The 22,235-nt window shown below is 39.2% G+C and overlaps 4 protein-coding genes across 6 annotated transcripts; 3 read left to right on the top strand and 1 right to left on the bottom strand.

Annotated features, from left to right (window-relative positions):
- Positions 1-1,203: 1,203 nt before the first annotated feature.
- LOC127073042 (uncharacterized) lies at positions 1,204-9,250 on the top strand. Of its 2 annotated transcripts, XM_051014039.1 has the most exons (4): positions 1,204-1,344; positions 5,427-6,291; positions 8,185-8,334; positions 8,476-9,250. In XM_051014039.1, exons 2-4 carry the CDS (start codon positions 5,752-5,754, stop codon positions 8,965-8,967), a joined length of 1,182 nt encoding a protein of 393 aa, XP_050869996.1. In that variant the 5' UTR covers positions 1,204-1,344; positions 5,427-5,751; the 3' UTR covers positions 8,968-9,250. The 2 variants fall into 2 exon arrangements, with proteins under 2 accessions (XP_050869996.1, XP_050869995.1); XM_051014038.1 differs by lacking the exon at positions 1,204-1,344 and having other exon boundaries at positions 2,074-6,291.
- Positions 9,239-10,587, bottom strand: LOC127073047 (uncharacterized). Its single transcript, XM_051014048.1, has 3 exons — positions 10,392-10,587; positions 10,218-10,333; positions 9,239-9,974 (listed from the first exon to the last, which is right to left on the bottom strand). The coding sequence occupies exons 2-3, from the start codon at positions 10,330-10,332 to the stop codon at positions 9,439-9,441; spliced, it is 651 nt and encodes a 216-aa protein (XP_050870005.1). The 5' UTR covers position 10,333; positions 10,392-10,587; the 3' UTR covers positions 9,239-9,438.
- A 179-nt stretch (positions 10,588-10,766) lies between these two features.
- LOC127073038 (negative elongation factor A) lies at positions 10,767-13,628 on the top strand. 2 transcript variants are annotated; one of them, XM_051014031.1, is made up of 7 exons: positions 10,767-11,158; positions 11,543-11,588; positions 11,673-11,975; positions 12,068-12,481; positions 12,579-12,775; positions 12,878-12,977; positions 13,064-13,628. In XM_051014031.1, exons 1-7 carry the CDS (start codon positions 10,949-10,951, stop codon positions 13,294-13,296), a joined length of 1,503 nt encoding a protein of 500 aa, XP_050869988.1. In that variant the 5' UTR covers positions 10,767-10,948; the 3' UTR covers positions 13,297-13,628. The 2 variants fall into 2 exon arrangements, with proteins under 2 accessions (XP_050869988.1, XP_050869987.1); XM_051014030.1 differs by having other exon boundaries at positions 10,768-11,158; positions 11,543-11,975.
- A 431-nt stretch (positions 13,629-14,059) lies between these two features.
- On the top strand, positions 14,060-15,411 carry LOC127073046 (peroxiredoxin-like). The gene is made up of 4 exons (XM_051014047.1): positions 14,060-14,153; positions 14,429-14,485; positions 14,560-14,783; positions 14,857-15,411. The coding sequence occupies exons 2-4, from the start codon at positions 14,450-14,452 to the stop codon at positions 15,314-15,316; spliced, it is 720 nt and encodes a 239-aa protein (XP_050870004.1). The 5' UTR covers positions 14,060-14,153; positions 14,429-14,449; the 3' UTR covers positions 15,317-15,411.
- Positions 15,412-22,235: the final 6,824 nt, after the last annotated feature.

Raw genomic sequence — 22,235 nt, 5'->3', positions numbered from 1 at the left:
CGTAAAAGCAGGGCGAACGTCGAGAAAGGTGAAAGGTCAGGAGAGCGACGAGGGAGCACCGTGGGATATCGACTCGAGGAGGAGGTCGAGTGCGAGAGATAATCTAACCGTCGGGGGTGGCGTGTACGGTAGGGTAAGTGCGAAAGCGGGTCAACCAAAGTGTATAGAGAAGGCGAGGAGAGACTTACGAGACGCGCGTAGCAACTCTCTACACAAACTTACTTTTATGTATCCTCTCTCTCTCTCTCTCTCTCTCTATCTGTTTGTCTCTTTCTATCTCTCTTTCCTCTTTAACTCTTTTTCTTCTCGTAATGCTCAATTTTTATTCTATGTACTTTTTGATTCTCCAATGCGATGCGATCGTTTTCGAGGCGTTATAATAATCATCAAAAAATTTCCTGCGAAGTACTCGCGAGTATCTCTTTTCTCTTCCCCTCCCCCTTCTCTCTCTCTTTCTCTGTCTTTACTTTTTTTTAATTGTTAATTTAATTATATATATATATATATTGTTTTGTACTTACAATGCACTCAAAGTGCTTTATTTGTATTTGATTTTCGATATATATATATATATATATATATATATATATATATATATATATTGTATATACGTACATACATACATACATATATATATATGTATTGAAATTTTCTTGCTGACCTTTAAAATTTCTCCCCCTCCCTCCCTCTCTCTCTTTTTTACGATATATCTAAACGCAATCATCTATCGAACAGGCTAACGTAACGCGCCGCGGCCGAAAGATACATGTAGAGAGAGAAAGAGAGTGAGAGAGAGACATAGACAGAGAGAGAGAGAGAGAGAGAGATAAAGAGATAGAGAGATAGACAGATAGAGAGAGATAGAGAGATAGACGAAGCAAGGAAGCACAGGGTAGTGCGCGTGTGGAGTAGAAAATAGTGGGGGTATTGCGAAGAGGGGGGTGTGTGTGTGAGAAAGAAAGAGATAGACAGATAGATAGAGAGAGAGAGAGAGAAAGATAGAGAGAAAGAGAGAGAGGGAAAAAGAGGAACGATGACGGGGTGCGCACCTGCTCGCGCTCGAGTTTGCCCGCCAGTCGACGGGGTGGTTTTGTTCGGTTGGGGAAACGAGCGCGTTCGTCGCTAGCTCGTATACGCGATGAAGAGATAGGAAGGAAGAGTTTTTCTCTCTCTCTTTCTCTCTCTCGTCGTCGTCGTCGTCGTCGTCGTCATCGTCGTCGTCGTCGTTGTCATTGTTATCGTCATAGTATTCCGAAAAAAATAGAGACGCAATTAAGAACACATATAAACGGTTTACGTGATATATAAAACGTGCTGGACGAACAACCCTTATCCTCGAAATTCGTACGTGTTTCTCTTTAATCATCTTACTCTCTCTCTCTCTCTCTCTCTCTCTTTGTCTCTCTCTCTCTCTCTCTCTTTCTCTCTTTCTCTCTCTCTGTCGCTGGCTCGCTCGCTCGCTCGCTCGCTCACTCGCCCTCTCCTCTTTTTTGTTCGCTAACGCGCGCGTCTCGACCGATCCTTCGCGTTTGTGTGTATATTTGTGTGTATTTCTCTCTCTGTCTTTCTCTCTCTCTCTTTTTTTCTTTTTATCTCTATATGTGTGCGTGTTTCTTCCAACAGAGTGACCACGTGCGTGCCGTGAATATGTCGCGTTCATCGTTGGTCTTTACTACTGTCAATCTACCCCTGTGAATCGAGTGACACATCGAAGATAAAAAAAGGAAGCTGGATAATATAAAAAAGGGACAAAGAGAGAGAGGAAGTGAAAGAGAGAGAGAGAGGTAGAAAGAAAGAAAGAGTGAGAGAGAGGGAGAGAGAGGGAGAGAGGGTAAGGATGACTAAATTTATAACAATATTATGGGAGGAAGAGAGAAAGAGAGAGTGGATCGAACGGACTGGTGTAACATTTCTTTCTCTCTTTCTCTCTCTTTCTTTCCCTTTCTCTCTCTTTCTCTCTCTCTCTCTCTCTCTTTTTCTCGTTCGATCGCGAGCCGTCGGTACGCGCAGTTTTTCGGTGTTGCTGGCTGACTTTAAAACCCGCTTTGCTGTTGCTGTTGCCGCCGCAGCCTCCATCGATGCTCTCTCTGCCGTAGTTATATATATATATATATATATATATATATATATATATTATATGTATATATATAAAATATATGTTTTATATATATATAATGTATGTGTGAAGGTATATGTACACGCACACATACATATTCACGTAAACGTGAATGGAAAAAAGCAAAGAATAATGAAAGTGTAGCCTTCTATGTGCCTCGCTATCATCGTCGTCGTCGTCGTCGTTGTCGTCGTCGTCGTCGTTCCCTCGTCGTTTTCGTCTCATCGTCGTCGTTGCCCCTATTGTCTTTCTCTTCTTTTTTCTTTATCAGAAAACTTTTATTTCGCTAAAATCGTACAAAGAAGAATTGTAAAGAGAGGAAGAAGGAAACACTGTAGAGAGAAAGAGAGAAAGAGAGAGAGAGAGAGAGAGAGAGAGAGAGTGAGAAAGAGGGAGAGAGGGAGAGAGGTAGAAAAAAGAGAGAGTGATAGAGAGGGCAGAGTGATAGAAAGGAGCAAAAGAAAGGGGAGGAATGGGAGTGGATAAAGAATAGATATATATGTATCTATATATACATGTAGACTATGTGTCCCAGGACAAAGGAGGGCGACAAAAAAAAAAAAGAATAATATCAAAGCCAAGGGCCACCAGTCAGCCTTTGATTCTCTTTTCACGCGACTCTCACCGGAACAAAAAGCTGCTATAGTAGATTCTCTTCTTCTCGTTTTTTCTTCCACGGACTTGTTCGTACCACCCCCTCACCACTACCACACCATCACCACCAACACTACCGTATTACTGCTCTTTTACACGACCAACAAATGCTATTCTTCTTATTCTTATTCTTACTCTTACTCTTATTCTTATTCTTATTCTTATTCTTATTCTTCTGGTCCACCTCGCTTTCGTAGCTTACTCGTGTACTCATGTGCGCGCGCGCGTATCCATGTACGTGCGTGGTGCCACCACCTAATCTTTCTCTCTCTTTTTCTCTCTCTCTCTCTTTCTCTTTTTCTTTCTCTCTTTCTTTCTCTTTTTTCTATTTCATCCCCTCTGGCCTCTTTTAAAGCTCACCATCCTCCTCCTCTTTCCCAGCGTTCTTACGTCACCAGAGCTTCTCACTCTGTTCATTTTTCGTTCTATTGAAGCACGCATCGTGGCATGTGTCGAACGAAAAGTTTCCTATATATAACGTTTCTATGCTGACGACCGACAGTCTCCTTCTATCTCGAAGAAATGAAATTCTATTCCATTCGATTTTTCTATCGTCCCTTTTAACATTTTTTTTTTTTTATTTATCGCTTTTTTTTCGTAGACGTGCACATAGGTAGAAAGGTATATCTCCAAATTCAAAATTGTAGGTTTATAAGATTTAAGTTTCAAATCGTTTGCTTTGTTATTGGTTCTTTTTCTTTTTCGTTCTTTACTTTAAATTCGATTCTCAAGGATTTGTAATATAGCAACCGCGCCATTTAAATCGATGCTGCGAGGCCGTCCAACGTATCGGGAAAAACGGCTGACAATGAGCTGGCAGTGGAGAATCTTACGCAGCCATTCGAACGAGGTCGATGGCGCGCACTTCCGATGGTATATGACGTTCGAAGGACACGTCGTCAATTTCTTTTTTTTCTTTTCTTTTTTCTTTTTTTTTCTCTCCCTATCTATTCTTTATCTTTTGTTTTTTTTTCAGTTCCTAAAACTTTACACGTGTCTTATGTATTACGCGATTTTACATTTACGCGACACGGACGTGTCCTTTCGTGTAGCTTATCAGCATATCTCTCGGCCTTGTCAACTTCGATTTTTTGAATCACGTACATGTTTCTGTCAATTCGAAACGATCTATCGAATTACGATCGATCATTTATATTTTTCAATCGAAAACTAATATTTATTTCTATATTATTTTTAATATTTATTTCTTTTTGTATGTACGTACATATATAATTTCTCACGAAAGATTCGATTAACAATTTAGGGATATTCCTTCGAGGTTCCCTTTGTAGTAAAATAGCAACGTCGTTATCTAAATTTTCTCGACGCAAGTAGATTGCACTATGCACCGATACTATCTACCACCACAACCACTATCACAACTACCACGACTTTTAATCACAGATACACACGTAGTCTTGGTATTTTTCTAGATGATTTCAAAATTAGGATGACAGCTTGCGAACAAATAAATATTCTATTTTATTCTAAACGCTTCTCTATCTCCTCCGAGTCGGTCGATTCTTAGATAGGTTCTTCGCAACGTAGTCCTTATGAAGTAATAGTTCTCCTGTTTAAAGTAGTTAACAATCTATGACTTCTTAGAAGTTAGATCGAAATTTCTCGCATCGAAGGTCTAGTCTTTAGCAACAAGGTATCCTGGTACAAATGTTATCACACTTGTACCAACTACGAGATATAATGTGAGTATGTAACAAGCAAGGCTCAACAACATTCATTACATCTTTCCATTTGTTAATGGAAAAAAAAAGAAAAAGAAAAGGAAAATAAAAAGAAGAGATCAAATCATTCATCAATTCATCGACAAGATTTATCCTAGCAACTCGCTTGAATGTATAAAAAAAAATAAATCTGCATCTCGCTTGCTTTTGTCAGTGTGTGTCTGTCCACGTAGTTCGATGTACATGTGTGTATGTATGTATGTATATATGTACATTCGTATGTAAGTACGTACGAGCGTGTAAGAATAAAAATTTTCGATCGAACATGAGACATTTTTTTTTCACGTTTAATCGGCTTTTAATAGACGGTTGAACGGAATACGATAAATACATACATACATTCTTTCGTTCGTTTGTTCGTAGAAATGTAGTCGATATGTTCTTTAATATGACCAAGACGAATAGAAACTTTACCCTTGACTATTATTCCTGTTAATATTTCAAATATCTTTAACGATCTAAGCGATGCTAGACAGTCACGTTTCTTTTCCCACGACATGTCAGTAATAAATCACTACGTTTCTTCGTTATGCGTTATGTTCCTCTTGGTTATAGTAAAATTCTCGAGAATGAGCAGAGTATAAAATGTTCTTCGTACTATTCGATCGCGAAGAGTAAATAAATTAATTCTCGTTAATTAGTCGTATGATCGAATGAAATTCGAGAACGATATTTGTCAATCTTTGAAGAAAAACGTAGAAGAAAACTGATAAAAACTTATATAAAGTGATCATAGCCATGAACTTGATCATATAAAATCTCCGCGAAACTTACGAGTAGTACGAGGGAAGTAAAAAAAGAAAAGAAGAAACGAAGCTTCATCTCGAAGTAGTAAAAAGTAGTTGTAGGTAGAAAAAAAGACGCGAGGGACGCCGATAGCGGGCGGAGCTCCGTCACATTTCTTACCTTTACAGAGACAGGAGAGAGAGAGAGAGAGAGAGAGAGAGAGAGAAAGAGAGAGAGAGAAATAAAGAAAGAGAAAGAGAGAGAGAGAGAGGGAGAGAGAGAGAGAGAGAGAGGCAGACAGAGAGAGAAAGAGAGAAAGCAGGAACAGGACAAAGAAAGAGATCACAGAAGGATGGCAAAACTAGTGTTTCTTTAATAATAAGAAGTAAAAGAAATGGACATCGATTAAGAATTTCTCCGATCGATATAGAGAGAAATAAAAAAAGAAAAAAAAATAGAGACTGACCGCAAGAAAAGAACTAGAGAAGGTCTACCAAAGGTGGATGCCGAAAGATGTACGCTGCAGCAGGTGGTGCGAGTATCGCGAGTCGGAGGAAGCAAAAACGTCTACAGTTATACAAACGTGGGGCCGAAGGTGGCCTAGGGACGACAGGAAAAACCAAGACAACTTCGGCGAATCAAACGGCAACAAGAACAACATCTACGACGACAACGAACAAGTTCGCTCGTCAGCATCAGCATCAGCATCAGCACCACCACCACTACCACCACCACCATCATCACCAACACCAACACCACCACCACCACCACCAACACCAACACCAACACCACGTCCCACCATCCTTCGCGGCACAAGCACCACAATCATCCCAATTCCATACGGGCATCGATCGACAACAGCGTTCACGCGTCGAGAAGTGCCAACAACTAGCACCTGTCTCGCCCATTCAATTCCCCATATCGCCGCCACCGCTCTCACTGGAATCATCGGGTTCGGTCACCTGCGCCACTAGCAAGCCTAACAGCTTCCCTTTTCCGCCACCCTCGATCCTCGATCTAAGAATCTCGCCTACTTCCACGCCGGAGCTACAGGTGGGTAAAATCCTCCAAGAGCTACTACTATTTTCGTCGAAGGCCCTCCCTCTTAGTTGCCTTGGACGACCGAGCAAATGCTCCCTCTCCCCTCGTCCCTTACCCCTTGTGCCCCTACCCTTAACTTTACCCCTCGTTTTTCTATCACTTCGAAACGCTAGAGCTATCGTAGCACGGTAATAATATAGGAGTATATATACATTTTATATAGACATATATATATATACATATATATATAGACCATCCCCCTTTTATCCGACCTTTTCTCTAATTCTTGATCTCTATTCTTTGTATTTAGCTAGCTAGTTAGTATCTATCTACATATCTATCTATCTATCTATCTATCTATCTGTCTATCTATTTATCTATCTATCTATCTTTCCGTCTATCTATCTATCTATCTATCTATCTATCTATCTATCTATCTATCTATACGTATCTGTCTGTCTATCTTTCTATCTTTATTATCTATACTTTTCGTTTTTATCTAACGCACCGCACCACTCGTCGGCACAACACCCCCCCGAGTTTGAGAAGACCGTCGATCGGCTGTCTGGTGGCGTCTACCGTAATATCGCGGTAAGGCGTTCGTCGGATCATCCAGGTTCGTTGGTCGATCCCGATTGCGATTAGTAGAGCATGTTCGGCCGAAATAGATGACGATAGATGAAAAAAAAAAGAAAAATAGGGGTATACGAAAAAGAAAAAGAAAAAAAAGGGAAAAAGAGGGAAGAAAGCATTAGCGTTAACGTGCGTTCGTTCGTTCGTTTATTATCGCGGTTTCGTTACCAGCGGATTTGGATACGGCGAATGCTGTGAGGCAGAACCGGTCTCTAAAATCTTTTTAGATTATATACCTATATACCAATATACTTCGAGTTCGACGACGAATTCGAATTATACTGATCGGAATTGGGATATGCTAGTTGAGTGGGACTTGCTCGATACACTCTCGAAAGAAGGAGAAAAGGAATTCTCAACCAGGAAGGTGACACTCGAATCTAAAAAAAGGTGCTACCACTACCAGTACTCCTACTACTACTATTCGTACTACTACTTCTTCTACTACTACTACTGCTACTACTACTCCTACTACGAGAAAGTGGAAAAAAAGACAGTCGGGATCTTGGCGATCGATGAAACAAGCAAGTGAATGAGCGGAATGCAGGCTGCTCTATTGATTAGAAGGGAGAAGCAGCGGTTACGGGGGGGTAAGGTGGTGAACTTTAGAGATTTACCAACCAACTTGGCCACAAGGCTTATTCCGCCGCTACCACGATATCCCCCACGTTCGTATGTTTATGGGGTAAGTATCAGGTTCGCTTGCCAGCCACTTTATCAACGACGGTAAGATATTACAAAATCGACGAGGTATTTCTACCAACGGAAAGCGTTCGCCGATAGAACCCTTCTCGAATAACTCACGATACCGCCTACCTGCGATGATTAAGGTAGAAACTTTCTAACTCGGGGTTCCTGTGCGGCCAAAATTTATCGACGATGTCATTTTTTTTTGTTCTTTCTTTTTTTTTCGTTTCTTGTTCTCTTTTCTTTCTATCATTCGGCTGCGCTTCCGTTTTTCGTTTTCTTAATATTTTCCGTTCGAGTTAGCGTCCTCCCCCGTTTTCGTTTTGGTAGATCATGTGTGACGTAATTATCTACTCATGTGATCAATGTCGTAAAACATAAATTCATGTTGGATACATATGTATATGTGTGTAAACAGGAATACAAATGATCTTCTGATAGCAAAGGATTAAGACAGAATATAGTCTTTGATCGGACGTATTCATTGACCGACCTTATCCTGATCCCCTATGTTTCATCCACTTCTCTTTTATTACGATGTATTTAGGATAGAATAATTAATGTCCAAAAGTGGAATGGTTGCAGTGTCAGGGAGCTGGAAAGGTAGCATGGCAGGGATGCAACAGATCATCCCCTCTTCCTTTATTCCCTAATTTACCACATGGCTGTCGCGGCGGTGATGGCTACAAAACGAAACAGTGCGAGGCTCATCGAAGATGGATGAAGAGGAACAGGGTAACGCGTTTCGTTTGAAGGCTAACGCATTTAATTTCATGAAATTCGTTCGTTAACCGATTAATCGATTGGACAATGCGAATGCATTGAAAAGTTAACTCGTAATGATATGCTTCGTAAAATAAAATTGTCTTATCGCAGATACGAGATGCCAGTTATTGCTATGGCAGTAGCGGAGAGGACGACGACGACGATATAAGCGGTAGCGTCAATCGTCGTAGAGCCGAAGTGAATGCAGCGGTGAACACCGTACTTTATGCCGGGCTTGGTGCCACGGCTCTCGGCCTAGTGATTTCGTTCGTTGGGACCGGTGAGAAAGGATTTCTCAGTCCCGAGCTGAAACTAATCGGACCATCGTTACTGTGCGCTGGCCTACTTTGCTGCCTATTTCGTGTATTGCTTTGTCTATGCCTGTGCCGCTGCGGCGAATGCCGTTGGTGCCTTTGTAAGCAGTCCCGGAACAAGAAAGAAAAGGACAAACAGAAGACGGAAACGCGTCCATCCGGTCCAATGCAGACAGCCTCGCTTCTTTCGCCAGTGCCACAGCAACCAGCCACACACTCGTCTTGCCAAGTGTCGTCGTCGGCAAAGGGACATGAACTCTTACTCTCTCCTGCCCAATTACCTGAATGAAAATATGATTTCAAACGTTTTCTACCGAATTCTACACGCCGATCTACTGCCGATTCTGTCCAAGGAAGAGAAAAGAAGAGACGAGAAAAGAAGGAAAGAATAAAGGAAAATGGATGAAGTAGCATATCTCGACATTATTCGGCTTGAAACAAGTCTCAAGATATCATACAAGATAATTTTAGTTTAATGAAAGTTAGTGCTCACAGTGAGGATAATAAAAGATCGGCCACGTTTTTTCTACCCCTCCGGTGTTTGATGAAGTAAAGGAACGTTTGTTGATAAATCTCTTAATTTATTTCCTTCCATCGTATTTCTTTATAAAGAACATTTAAAATATTCTATGTGCTATTCACTTTTCAAACTCGAATGCGTTAAATTGATTTTTTCTTTCGTATGAAAACTTTTGTTCCATTGTCTTCTACAAAAGGCAATAAAAAAAAATTCAATTAATACCAGTTTCAAATGCACTGATCAAGAAAGTTGGAACTGCATCTGATCGGTAGAGGAGTAGCTGTAGATAACAGGTGTATCGGAGGTAGTAGCATTGGAATCCGTTGCAATAGCGAACAATTGATCCTCGTATATGGTACCCTGAGATTCTGCTTTCCCATTACCGGTTGTCGTTCCTGTCCCCGAAGGATTGTCCCCTTTGGTAGCTTCTCTGTATTTTTGTAGATAAACTTTCAATGGTTCTACATAGTTATCGAAACCAAGAGTTGTCATAGCGAACAATATATCCTCTCCGTTTATAGTTTTACGTTTTTCCATATGACATCGGTCGCTAGCTTCCGATGTGATAAAGGATATAAACTCGGAAACACATTCTTGAACGCATTCGCGCGCGTCTTTGGCTATTTTTCCTGCTTCAGGTATAGCCCGTTTCATAATTTTAGCAACATTAGCTATCGGAAGAAAACGATCCTGCTCTCGTAGAGGACCACTACCGCTTCCACCTCCGCTGCTTTGTAAGGGATCTCCACCGCCATGGTTAGAATCATCTGTATTTTCTGGATCATTCCATTTAAAACGATTAAAATGATGACTGTGCTACTTTGACAAAACTATGCGAAGAAATTATTTGATTATGCAAGAACCAATTCTGTTTTTCGTTTAATCGTAAAATCTCTAACCCGAATACAATCCGTTCTATTCTTTGTCGTTATTGTCCAACGATTATTTTATTTTGTTAAAGAGAATGTTATTAAAATATGTAAAATATATTCTGTCTTATGAAACACTAACCTACCTACCTTCCAAGTCGTCCGATTGTACGCCTATGTAAGAAGCCGAAACACCGCTTCCTCCTAAAAACGTTGTAGGACCTAAAGGTCCACCATCATCGCCACTTTCACCGCTATTTTCCATTCTAAAATAATAATAATTTTTGTTTTTCTTAATTTAGGCAATATACTTTTTTTCTTAACCTCTTCGCATCCGATGGTTCTGTTGTTGTTTTCACTCTTATCCATAGACGTAATAAAAGTTTAGAGATACTTTAACACGCTTCGCAGTGTGATAGAATATTTCGATCATGCGCAGTTAATGCGCCAGCGTTTTATGGTAATTAGTATACGTATTATGTTAATTATTATTATATAACCATAAATTTATTAACCTTTTAAAAGTTTATATTACGTCATACACGATACGATGATCGAAAAAAATTTTCAATGATTTCCCAACGTTGTCCTTGATTTCTCGACCAATCATGAAACGTGAACTATTGCTGCGTACGCGGCAAAATGTTTCTTGTCTAATATCACGGGAGTGAAAGTATAAATAAGATGGGTAACGAGATATATGAGCTTTTACGGTGAATTCCGTGCTACGCGGAAAATGCATGTTTTCCAATTTGTAACACGTGTTATTGCCAATCTATCAAAGATCATAACCAACTATAGCTATAAGTGACTATAATCCAAACATGGTGCCATCTATCAGATTTAAATATTACTCCACGTGAGAAACAAACGACTCCAATATGGCGAATGTGAGGGACAGTGATACGTCGTTGTGGCTTCATAACAAGCTTGGAACGTCAAATGATAGTTGGACTGGTAGCTCGATTTGTTCTCAATTGAACGCTGAGGTTTTACGAAATATCAAAGATTGTTTTCCAGATCTTCAGACCCAAGTTAAGCTTAAATTACTTCTTTCGTTCTTCCACATACCTAGGCGGAATGTCGAAGAGGTAAGTGTTCGTACTTTTCCCGCTATAAATAGTTATTTTTCCTTGTATCTTCAATATTTATATGTTTTTTAATAATGTATTCTTGCTACTTTTGTTTATAATATTTTGTCGAGTTAACAATGTCATGAAATTTCTCTGTATTACGATATTTTAGGCAGCCCGCCGCCTATTTGATTTTATTTAGGTACCTAATGTTTTCGAAATGTATAATATCTTATCTTCGTTTGCGCGGCATATCTTAATATATATTTACACGATTAAAAATGCAAAATAAATATTATTAAATCTCGTTACATATGTAGTTTTCTGTGTTCTTCAAACAGTTAAAAAAAAATTAAATACACACACACACACACGTATATATATAATACTGTACTTTTATAGTGGCGCGTTGAGTTGGAAGAGATCATTGAAGTTGCATCGCTGGACAGTGAGTTATGGGTTTCAATGCTATCCGAAGCGATGAAGACGTTTCCTTCCACAGGATCATTAAATACAGATATTACTGATTTAGATGAACATAGACCTATTTTTGGAGAATTGGTTAATGATCTACGAAAATTATTGAAAAAGCAGAATGATCCTGCTATGCTTCCATTGGAATGTCATTATTTGAATAAGACGGCATTGGTATCTGTGGTAGGTCAACAACCTGCAGCAGTGAAACACTTTACGTTAAAAAGAAAGCCAAAAAGTGCAGCTTTAAGAGCAGAATTGTTACAGAAGAGTAGAGATGCCGCGAGTAATTTAAAAAAGAGTACAGCTCCTACCGTACCGGTACGAAGTAGAGGAATGCCAAGGAAAATGACGGATACAAGTAAGAGATTATATGCATTTAGATACGTAATATAAACATTACATATTAGGTATCACTGATATTTTATTATTATTATTATTATAATATTACAGCACCCCTCAAAGGTATTCCTAGCAGAGTTCCAACAAGTGGATTTCGTTCTCCTTCTCTTACAAGCTCTTCAATGTCCAATAGAACGCCTATTAGTAGTAGAAGTCGCAAGGACGGTGGTATCAAATTATTGGACATTAATGAGCAACCTCTTGGATATGCGCAAGCTAAGAAGAGAAAGCGTATGATGGAACTAGAAGAACAACAGAAAAAGGTTGCAGAAGCTCAAGCAGCAGCGGCAGCTGCAGCTTCAACAAATGCAGTCACGGTAGAAACACCTACTACACCGGAATATGCTCAAGGATTAACTTCGATTAATCCACCTTCCACTCCGGTTGCCCCAGTATCCACCGTGCAGTCTTACGTGGCACCTACCACTCCAAGTGGAGTTATACCCGCGACTACATCGCAAACTCGTAAGAATTTCTGTTTTTCTATCTGATATTCTACTTGTTACAATTAGTATACGATAAAAAATTTAACTGCATGTAATATTAATTGTTAAATACGTAGCTACTACGCCGTCTACACCTACAGTGCCAAGTACCGTACTACCAGTAACAACGCAGACAGTTATATCCCCTATAGAAAATACACCGGTCGGTGTACAGACTGTTAGGCCAGCGCAGACGGTAACACAAATTCGTATACAAACGACCGCACAACCTACTAATGCAGCAGCAAATACGAGAAAGGGTCTATCTCTAACGGTAAATTTATATCTGAAGATACATACATACATATATATATATATAATTTGTTGTATGAAAATTTAAGAATTGTATATTTATTTTATGGATTTATATTTATAGCGAGAACAAATGCTAGAAGCTCAAGAAATGTTTAGAACAGCCAATAAAGTAACCCGACCGGAGAAGGCATTGATCTTAGGATTTATGGCTGGCTCCAGAGGTATATATATATTTTTTAATTTATATAATATCAAATATTTTTGTAGATCGATCGGTAGATATTTATCTTTCTTTATTTTGTTTCAGACAATCCTTGTCCTAAATTGGGTAATATAGTGACAGTAATGCTTTCGGAGAATATAGAAGAGGTAACTCAAGCAGATGGTACGACAGTACCGATGTTAGTCGAGACGCACTTCCAAATGAATTATACGAACGGTGAATGGAAAAGGATAAAGAAAAATCGACGTATTGTTACGGACGAGTCTACCTCAGCGGCAACTCCTACTCCTAATCCAACTGCTACAGCTTCCAACTAAAAAAAATAAAAAAAAAAAAAATAAAAAAAAAGAAATAAATAAAAAAAAAAGAAAAAAAAAATAAATTTTCGCGATCTAAAATAATGCAGAATTGAAGTACTCGCGCGTATGGCTATTTTGAGAATGACGCGCACACTTTGGCCATACCATTTTAAAAGACTTTAGCTATACGCAACCATCATTTATGTTTTCGTGACGTCTTCAAAACGTCGTGTCAATTTTATAATAATAATGCCGATAAGGCTATATTGCTAATGGTCGTAATCGAATTATAATAGACCATGGATTTGTGAGTACGGATCTAAAAACGAAAAAAAAAAAGAAAACAAGAACGAATAAACAAAAATGAGATTATATATATATAAATATATATATATCTTTTTGTCCGTTTCTCTCGAATCATAAGCGAAACGTTCTCAAAGCGAAACTGATGCAGGTGCTAACAACACATCATTCGTTTTTTCTACGGACGTTTCAGTTTCTAACTCATAAAAGAACAATCGATTATTAAGGTTTATTTAGTCATCGTGTAATAACGAAACTAGTGATTGTCGTTCAGACTGCAGTATGTACATTATTATTATATATTTGCACATTCAACAGAGATGAACATAAGACTTATATAATTGTTATTTGAATAAAATATAATTAGATTAAATTTTACTATCATTTATTGTTCTTATCGTGAATTTGTTTTCATTTTTATTATTATTATTTTTTTTTTTTCTAATTTCTCCGACGATATATCATATCTTTGTACGTACTTGTACATATTTGTCTATCGGCTCAAGCATGCCATCTGTGTAACTTTCAACGAAACTCGCTTACCTAACCTGATTTTGTGAAATCTAGTAGCGGTATGGTAAATTTGTTCTATTTCCTCTTTCCTTAAATGCGTTATTGCATGATACGCATAATAAAGACATAATAAAAAAGACAAGATATTTTCTACAAGATTATTCTTACCACAGTTCATGAAATTTACATTTTTATCGTTTAAATTAAGCGCAAATTATATAATCTGTCTGATTAATCGATCTCTTGTCTCATAAATGTGAAACGTATTCGTTAAGAAAATTGAAATCTGTAACACTTGTTTATAAGCTATAATTTATCTTTTTGTAAATAAAAGGGTATAGATTAAACGACAACGATGCTTCGATTGTTTGCAACGCAAGTACAAAAAGGGGTGAGTATTGATTTTTTATATATTTCGTAATACTTACATATTTTGTAAACTTAGATGTATTTTTCTTCCTACAGACTTGCACCATCTCATCTTCCTTAAAGAAAGCAAATAATCTAGCGTTGATAGAAACAACTAGAAAATTTAGTATTAGTTCGAGATGTCTAGGGCCTTGGCCAGAAATTCAAAAACCTGCACCAGATTTTGCTGGAACGGCAGTAATCAATGGTGATTTTAAAGATATAAAATTAAGCGACTATAGAGGGAAATATGTAGTTCTCTTTTTCTATCCTTTAGACTTGTAAGTCATTGCTAAGTTTAAATTTAAGTGTTGAATCTTATATTTGTTTCAATACAAATTTTTTTTTTTTCAGTACATTCGTGTGTCCAACCGAGTTGGTAGCATTTTCAGAAAAAGTCGCAGAATTTAAAGCTGTAAATACCCAGGTGATAGGCGTTTCCACAGATTCTCATTTTAGTCATCTCGCATGGACTAACACGCCTAAGAAGCAAGGTGGGTTGGGCGGAGATTTAGGGTATCCGTTGTTGAGTGATTTTAACAAAGAAATCTCAGCGAAATACAACGTCCTCTTGGAAAATGCTGGAATAGCTTTGAGAGGACTCTTCATCATAGATAAAGATGGAATACTCAGGCAATTCAGCGTCAACGATTTGCCGGTCGGTCGTAGCGTGGACGAAACGTTAAGATTGATAAAAGCTTTCCAATTTGTTGAGGCACACGGAGAAGTTTGCCCTGCCAATTGGCAACCAGATTCTAAAACTATCAAACCGAATCCGAAAGATAGCAAAGAATACTTTGAGTCTATCAATTGAATTTTCGTATAATTTTTTTAACGCATATATATATATGTATATATATGTATGTATACATACATATACTTAAATATATTCAAATGTATATACACATATACCGTACGATATTTTATTATGACTCGATGTAAGACAGATGATGATGATGACGATGATGATATATAGTAAAAGGTTAAAGAATCGTATAAGGAAGATCAAATTTTATTGAAGCAGTATAGTAGTAGAAAATCTGCGTCTCTTCTGGTATCAATTGGACTCCTGATGCATTCAGTTCGTCGAAGAAAACATTTATTTATCATACTCTTTTGATCGGCAGTGGTACAGAGAAGAGGAGAGAAGAGAAAGTACCCCGAACGAATACCTTTGAAAAGCACATTCGCTATTCCTAACGTATAGTACATGCGTGTACGATTGTGTCTGTAGGCGCGTTGGAACGGCACGAATAGAGTTCTCCGTAGAGTATCGAGGGTTGATACAGACTTGGTTCGATCGAAAGCGAAGAGAGAGAGAAAGAAAAAGAGAGAGCAAGAGAGAAAGAGTACAGGGGCTCGCAAAATTTGAATAGAGAGAAAGAAAGGGGAAGAAATAAGGTACGTACCATTCGTGCGCATACATTAACGTGCGTGAGAGAGATAGAAAAAAAAGAAAAGGTGGGGGTGGTCGAGGAGTGGAAGAGCAATCTCGTACCAGTTAATTTGATTCTTTGTGGCGATGAAAGTAATAGCGGGAGGAAGCACCAAAAGACCGTACCCGATTACCCTATCCTCCCTTCGTGGCTTACCAAGCAAACGTTCGTCATTCTACTATCGCAAGATCTTACACGTGCCATATCTAATTTTGCTTTTCAAAATTAACGACACTGAATGAAATTTTTCAGTCGACGACAATCTCAATATAATAAGAATTTAACTTCACATATACCACGATCGTTTGCAAACTTTTTCATAACAAGTTAGTAAAAAGTATCACGTCTATACATTCGGATAATCGAAGTTTTATCATAATATTTTGGAGTATTTCGGAGTAAGAGCTTTAAACAAGATGGTAGACGCGTAAGAAGAAAAGTGAAAGAGATAAATCCTTTGAATCCGGTAAATTCAATCACGTCAAGAATAAAAGGAAAGAAAAATAAAACCATAGGGATTAGTTGCGATATTCTTTCGTCAAAAAAAAAAAAAAAAAAAAAAAAATAAAGAAGGAAAGAGAGAGAAGGAAGAAACATGATGTTAGCCTTTACGTCGAAACGTCCTCAGGAAAATCCTATTCTCGTGATATTCTCAAACATAGTCACATTGAACGGATCGGAGGACCGTCGCGCGAGCGACATGTCGGATTAGAGAAGCGAGTCTCTTAGTCGGGGACGGCAGGGGATTTTGATGTTTCAATCGTGCGTTCCGTTGTCCGGCGCGGTCGATTAACGCGACCGTGAGGGTGGGTCAGTAAGTTTAGTAAGGTTTCCGATTCTAATCGGTGCTCTCGGTCGATGCTCGACAACGTCATCTCTGAACATGACTCGACGTTAAACTTTCATTCCGACCAACAGTTAAACCCCACCAAAGTTAAATCCCATTTTAACGTCACCCGCGACTGTTTTATTAATTATTAATCTCTGTAGTGGAATTAACTGTATCATTAATTTTGTAGGATTTATTTGATAATTCTTCGTGTAATAATTCTTTAGGGTTATCTGTTATTTATGAACCAGTTGATACAATAGAAGTAAAATCTTGCAAAAGAAAGAAGAATTAATTTGTATCCCTAAAAAAGAAAAAAAAGAAAAAAAAGAAAAAGAGAAAGAGAGAGAGAGAGAGAGATAATCAAATTGATGATAAAGCAAGAGAGTAGAGAGAATGTAAGTCAGACCGCGCCTCGACAACGTTTACATAAGCCAAGAGAATATTTTAGTACTTGTAGGGCCACCATAGGATGATATTCTTATACTACGGAGGAGGGAGTTGTAAAAGGAGGAACGTCGAAAGTGGTGAGCGAGAACGATTGGAAGGACGAGGAAGATGAAGAGAAAGAGAGGAAGAGGAGGGCGTTGGCGGAGGTCGGACGACGAGGAGACGGTGAGCATGATCGAGGAACCGAGGAGAAGGGAGAAGAAGGGGGCTCGCCGTCGTGCATCCATCCATATCCATCCCGGGGTGGCTAGGCTTTGATTACTTGTTTTAATCTTCCGACTACCGACCGGGCGAGCATCTGTCACTCAAAATCCGTAATTGCGCGCCCACCCTTTTTGCCTTCTATCCCCTACACCCACCTCCCACGAGCTATTCCCATCCCAATTCACTCTTCCTCTCTTCTCAACCTTCTTCCCAGCCACCCACACTGAGAATTGGAAACGCATTCTCCTCTTCGTTCAAGCCCTACCCCTACCACTCACCTTCTCTTTGCCTTTTTTCCTCTTCTAAAAGACAATTCTTCGCGATAATCATCGTATCATCGTACGGACTCGGTGGTTCCTTCCTTTGAAAAAAATCAGAGAACAGATGCGTCGTGAGCAGCAACAACAGCGGCAGCAGCAGTACCAGCAGAGGCAGGATTTATATATGTGTATATACGATATACATATATATATATATATATATATATATACGTATATGTGCGTGTATGTACGTACGTATGTAAGCAAAAGCGCAAGGCTCCTCGTACGGGACTCCGTGAGGACCCATAGGGGTGCTGTCAGAGAGTCTCTTGGGATTATTTTCGCTCGATTATCTGTAGGACGTGGGGTCAACGCGCGGTACTTTATCCCGATGGAAGAATAGTAGACGGCTCTATTAACGCTAAGAGTACCGATAAAGACGTAGCTAAAAGGAGAGAGAAAGAGAGAAAGAGAATAAGAGAACGAGTGAGGGAATGGACCGAGGAAGGGAGTTAGGGCTTCGAAAGTGAGAGCAAGAAAGAGAAAGATAGAGATAAAAAGAACAGCACGATGCGTTTCTTCTCGTCTTTCGTCTTCGACGACCACTACTATTACGATCTGCAGCATCAGGAGCGTTAGCAGGCTATTCCCTCAGGGATTCCGCTCCGATTCTTTTCGGTCGTGTACGTCGGCCGTTTAGGTACAGGCCGTGATTCTCGCGCGCCATCGATCGTTTCCGTAAAAGAACAACGGGAACGACGACGACGACGACGACGACGACGACGACGATGTCTTTTCTTCTTTTTTTCATCTTCCGTTTTTGATTATTAGCGTTAAAGAGAGAGAGAGAGAGAGAGAAGGGAAAAGAGTATGGGACGATAGGGAACAGCTGAGGGTAACTTGTACCGAGCTAGACGTCTTTTCTTCTTGACAATTTTGTTTGTGTTGTTGTTGTTGTTCTTTCTTGCTGTTCGTTGAGGTGTTTCGACTTTGTTTGGACGTTTAGTAAACACGCTGATTGTCTCAGGAATTTTATGTAAATCGATACGTCCGACTAATGTTTTCTATTATTTGTCCTTCCCTCCTTCCTTTCTTTCTTCCTTCTTTTTCTTCTTTTTTTGTAAGCTAGAAGGAAGGAAGGAAGATGAATTTATTGATTTCTGTATCGGTATTCGATCTTATTCTCTACGCGTATCATAAAACTTCATCAGTAAAATTTATTTAAAAGAAATTGAAAGATTTCTAAATGGTTTTTCTTTTTTTTTTTTACTATTTTTAAAAATAAAACTCACGTTTTATTCGTTTGATCGTCGATACATTTTCATTTAATCTGGACTCAGTAAATCGCCCAACACTGGGTTAATAAAAGTATGATCGTTCTGGAGAACGCTTTAACCAGGCCGGTTCGTTTGATCGTGATTAAAAAGAAAAAAAGAGAGAGAGAAAGAGAGAGAAAGAGCGAGTACGCGTGCCTAAGCGCGCACGTATGTGTGTGTTTACGTGTTGTGTGCGTTTACGTGATATGTATGTTTACGTGTATGTGTCATTGGAGAGCTCGAAAGAAAATACAGTTGGTATCGCGTGCGAGAAGGTGGAGCGTTGCTTCTATCTTATCTCGCGTTTAATCAACGTAGTCGGGACCACCCCGCGGGCCATCTCGACACTCCTAAGCTCCGGCAATTACTTAGATGGACGCTTCAAAATCTACCGCACGAGCGAGACCCATATGCGGTGTAAGTACGTAAGTACACCTACATACATACATATATACACACACACGCGCGTATATATACACATATATTTACATAAATGTTTGTGTATCTGTCTCTGTATACTCGCCGATAGAACTCTCTCCTTTCATTCGAAAGAGTAAATCGAAATTAAAGTCTCGTTTATAAAGGAATAGACAGAACGAACAACAACATTTCTGGATCGCGTTAGTAAACGAAAGAGATATCGTCAACATTCTCGAAATATTCGAATTTCATTTATTACTCGACACGAAAGATACGAATTTTCTTTTCAATCGATATCTCCGTATTCTGTGTCTTTATTATTTCTGATAAAAGTATTACTCGTTTTAATAGATTTATATCTGCATTAATAATGAATCTATAAGTACGTTCGATTCGAATGCAAACGATCGTTTGAATTCATGGCGTTACAGGCAGGTAATCGTTCCCTTTTTCTTCTTGCTTGTTGTAAAAGGTATAAAAAAACAACGAGGAACAAAAAAAAAGAGGAAAAAAAAAGAGAGAAAAAGAGAAGAGAAGAGAAGGATTTTGTTCAGAAACGAAAGCACACGACGCAACGATTGGATGTTTCTATTCGGTGAGATTGGAATCGAGTCTGACGCGCTTTGTAGGCAACCCCCTCCCCTTCCCCCGATCCCGTCGTGTAAACGTGCGTCGCTTCAATGAAGCGACCCGATAATCGCTCCTCGTCCTCTTTTCTTCCATTTTACGGGCCGTGTCGTTCTTCGCGCGACTTTCGGTACCATCTGTTAACACTAGACAGAGTCGTTCGAATCCCGTTGTCTCTTTCAAGAATTGCGATCGACGATAGAAAAGAAAGAAGGAAAGAAAGAAAAGAAGAAAGAAAGAGAGAGAGAGAGAGAGAGAGAGAGAGAGAGAGAGAGAGAGAGGAAAGAGACAGTCGAAGTCATTAAATTCTATTAATTTTTAAACGAATTATCGTTGTTTTAAACGTCACTTTGAGAAAATCTAATCGTCTCTGCGTAATCGTTCGTCGTTTTATTTATTTCTAAGGTAAAAAGAAAGTTTTCGTAAAAGATAATTGAAGAGAGAAAAAGAGAGAGAAAGAGAAAGGGAAAGGTGATAAACGATTCGATTCGATAGGAAAGAATCGAAAATCCAACGTCGAGATCGACAGGAAGGATCGGCGATAATCCGAAAGTAGTAGTAGCCAGCCGACAGGTAAGTGGGCAGAAATATCAGTCTATTAGGTAGCTAGCTAGTCTGATATCGGAGTCGCAGATCCTTTTCCGGCCCTCGGGCGAGTGCTTCGTTAATTAATCTGGCAGGAACGAACTCGGCAGCTCAAAGGCACCCTTTTTCGCTCAGGTTCATCCATCCATTTGCCAACGAACATATACCTACTCTCGTGTGTCTTTCCTTCTCTCTCTTACTCACTTATTCACTCACTCACTCACTCGTTCATTCTCTCTTTCTCTCTTTCGCTCTTCTTTCGTCTCTCCCCTCTATCTCTTCATCATCATGATTTTGGATCGAAAGGAAACAATGGAAAACGAACGATTATAACTTGACCGGGTCGAGACTGATTTTATTCGTTGCACGACCGCACGGAAATGGGTTTGGGAATGGTTGGGCACGGGGGTGGTTGGGCTCGGAGGTGTAGTCATGGGAATGGATAAAGGAATCATCATTTCGCGTCGTTCCGGCGAACAATGCATCGCGCGAGCTATGCGGGGAAGATTAAACGTTGATTCGTTCGTCGATCTCCGCCGTGGTGGTGAAAATTCGTCATTGTTCGGGATAAGCAAGAACACTGAGTAAATACGTAATACGTGATATGGACGTGGGGAAGGGATGAACGTGGGACGATGCTGAAGGTGGAGGTAGAAGTGGGAGAGGAAGGGGTGGGAAGGATTGCGATTAAGGGGATAATGTGCTTTTGTCTCGTCGAGAAAATTAATTTTCGTCGGATAATTCCAAGATTACTTCTACGCTTGACAGACAATAACTGTTATTCCAAGACTCTTGTTAATCAACACTTCATTGTTTCTTTAGCTTATTTAAAGGTAATTAAGGAAAAAAGAGAGAGAGAGAGAGAGAGAGAGAGAGAGATAACGATCTATAGATAGCGCGTAGAAAATGTAATAAGTATTGTTAATAAATAACACGTACTTACCCGAGTACCATGGAGATTTCTCTACCATTTAATCGAGGTGATGGAAGCTCTCGATATAAACCCTTTTGTGACACTCTTTACGAAACACTCGTATCGTACTTATCATCGTTCTCGATCACAAGAGCGTATCGTTGACGTTTAAATGTACGAAAGCTCTCGAGTTCTCCTCGTACGTATGTAAGTGAATAAATAAATAAGTAGGTAGGTAGGTAAGTAAGTAAGTAAATAAGTAAGTAAGTAAGTAAGTAAGTAAGTAAGTAAGTAAGTAAGTAAGTACCTACTACCTCTTCCGTCTGATCGAGTTCGTTCGACAAAACACGAACTTGGGCTAATCGCGGGTCCTTTTTTCAAAGAACACTCGACCGTGTAATACCCATTATCGATCCCCCTACGATCGAGGATTATCGAGCATGAATCGAAGGAAGAAGAGGAAGAAAAAGAATGTAAAAATATAGAAAAGAAAAAGAAGGAAGGAATAGTAGAAAAAGAATAAAAAAGAAGTCGACAGGATAAACGCAATTCGAGTTTCTCTGAGCACACGCACAGATATACATATATACATACATATATATATATACACACATATATATATATACACATAGATACATAAATAAAGATACGACGTGAGAGATTCGAAATATGGTGGGCGGGAGGGGGTTGGGG

This window comes from Vespula vulgaris, chromosome 2 (assembly GCF_905475345.1).
Source record: "Vespula vulgaris chromosome 2, iyVesVulg1.1, whole genome shotgun sequence".
NCBI classification, from domain to species: domain Eukaryota; kingdom Metazoa; phylum Arthropoda; class Insecta; order Hymenoptera; family Vespidae; genus Vespula; species Vespula vulgaris.
This window is presented reverse-complemented; position numbering and strand designations above follow the sequence as displayed.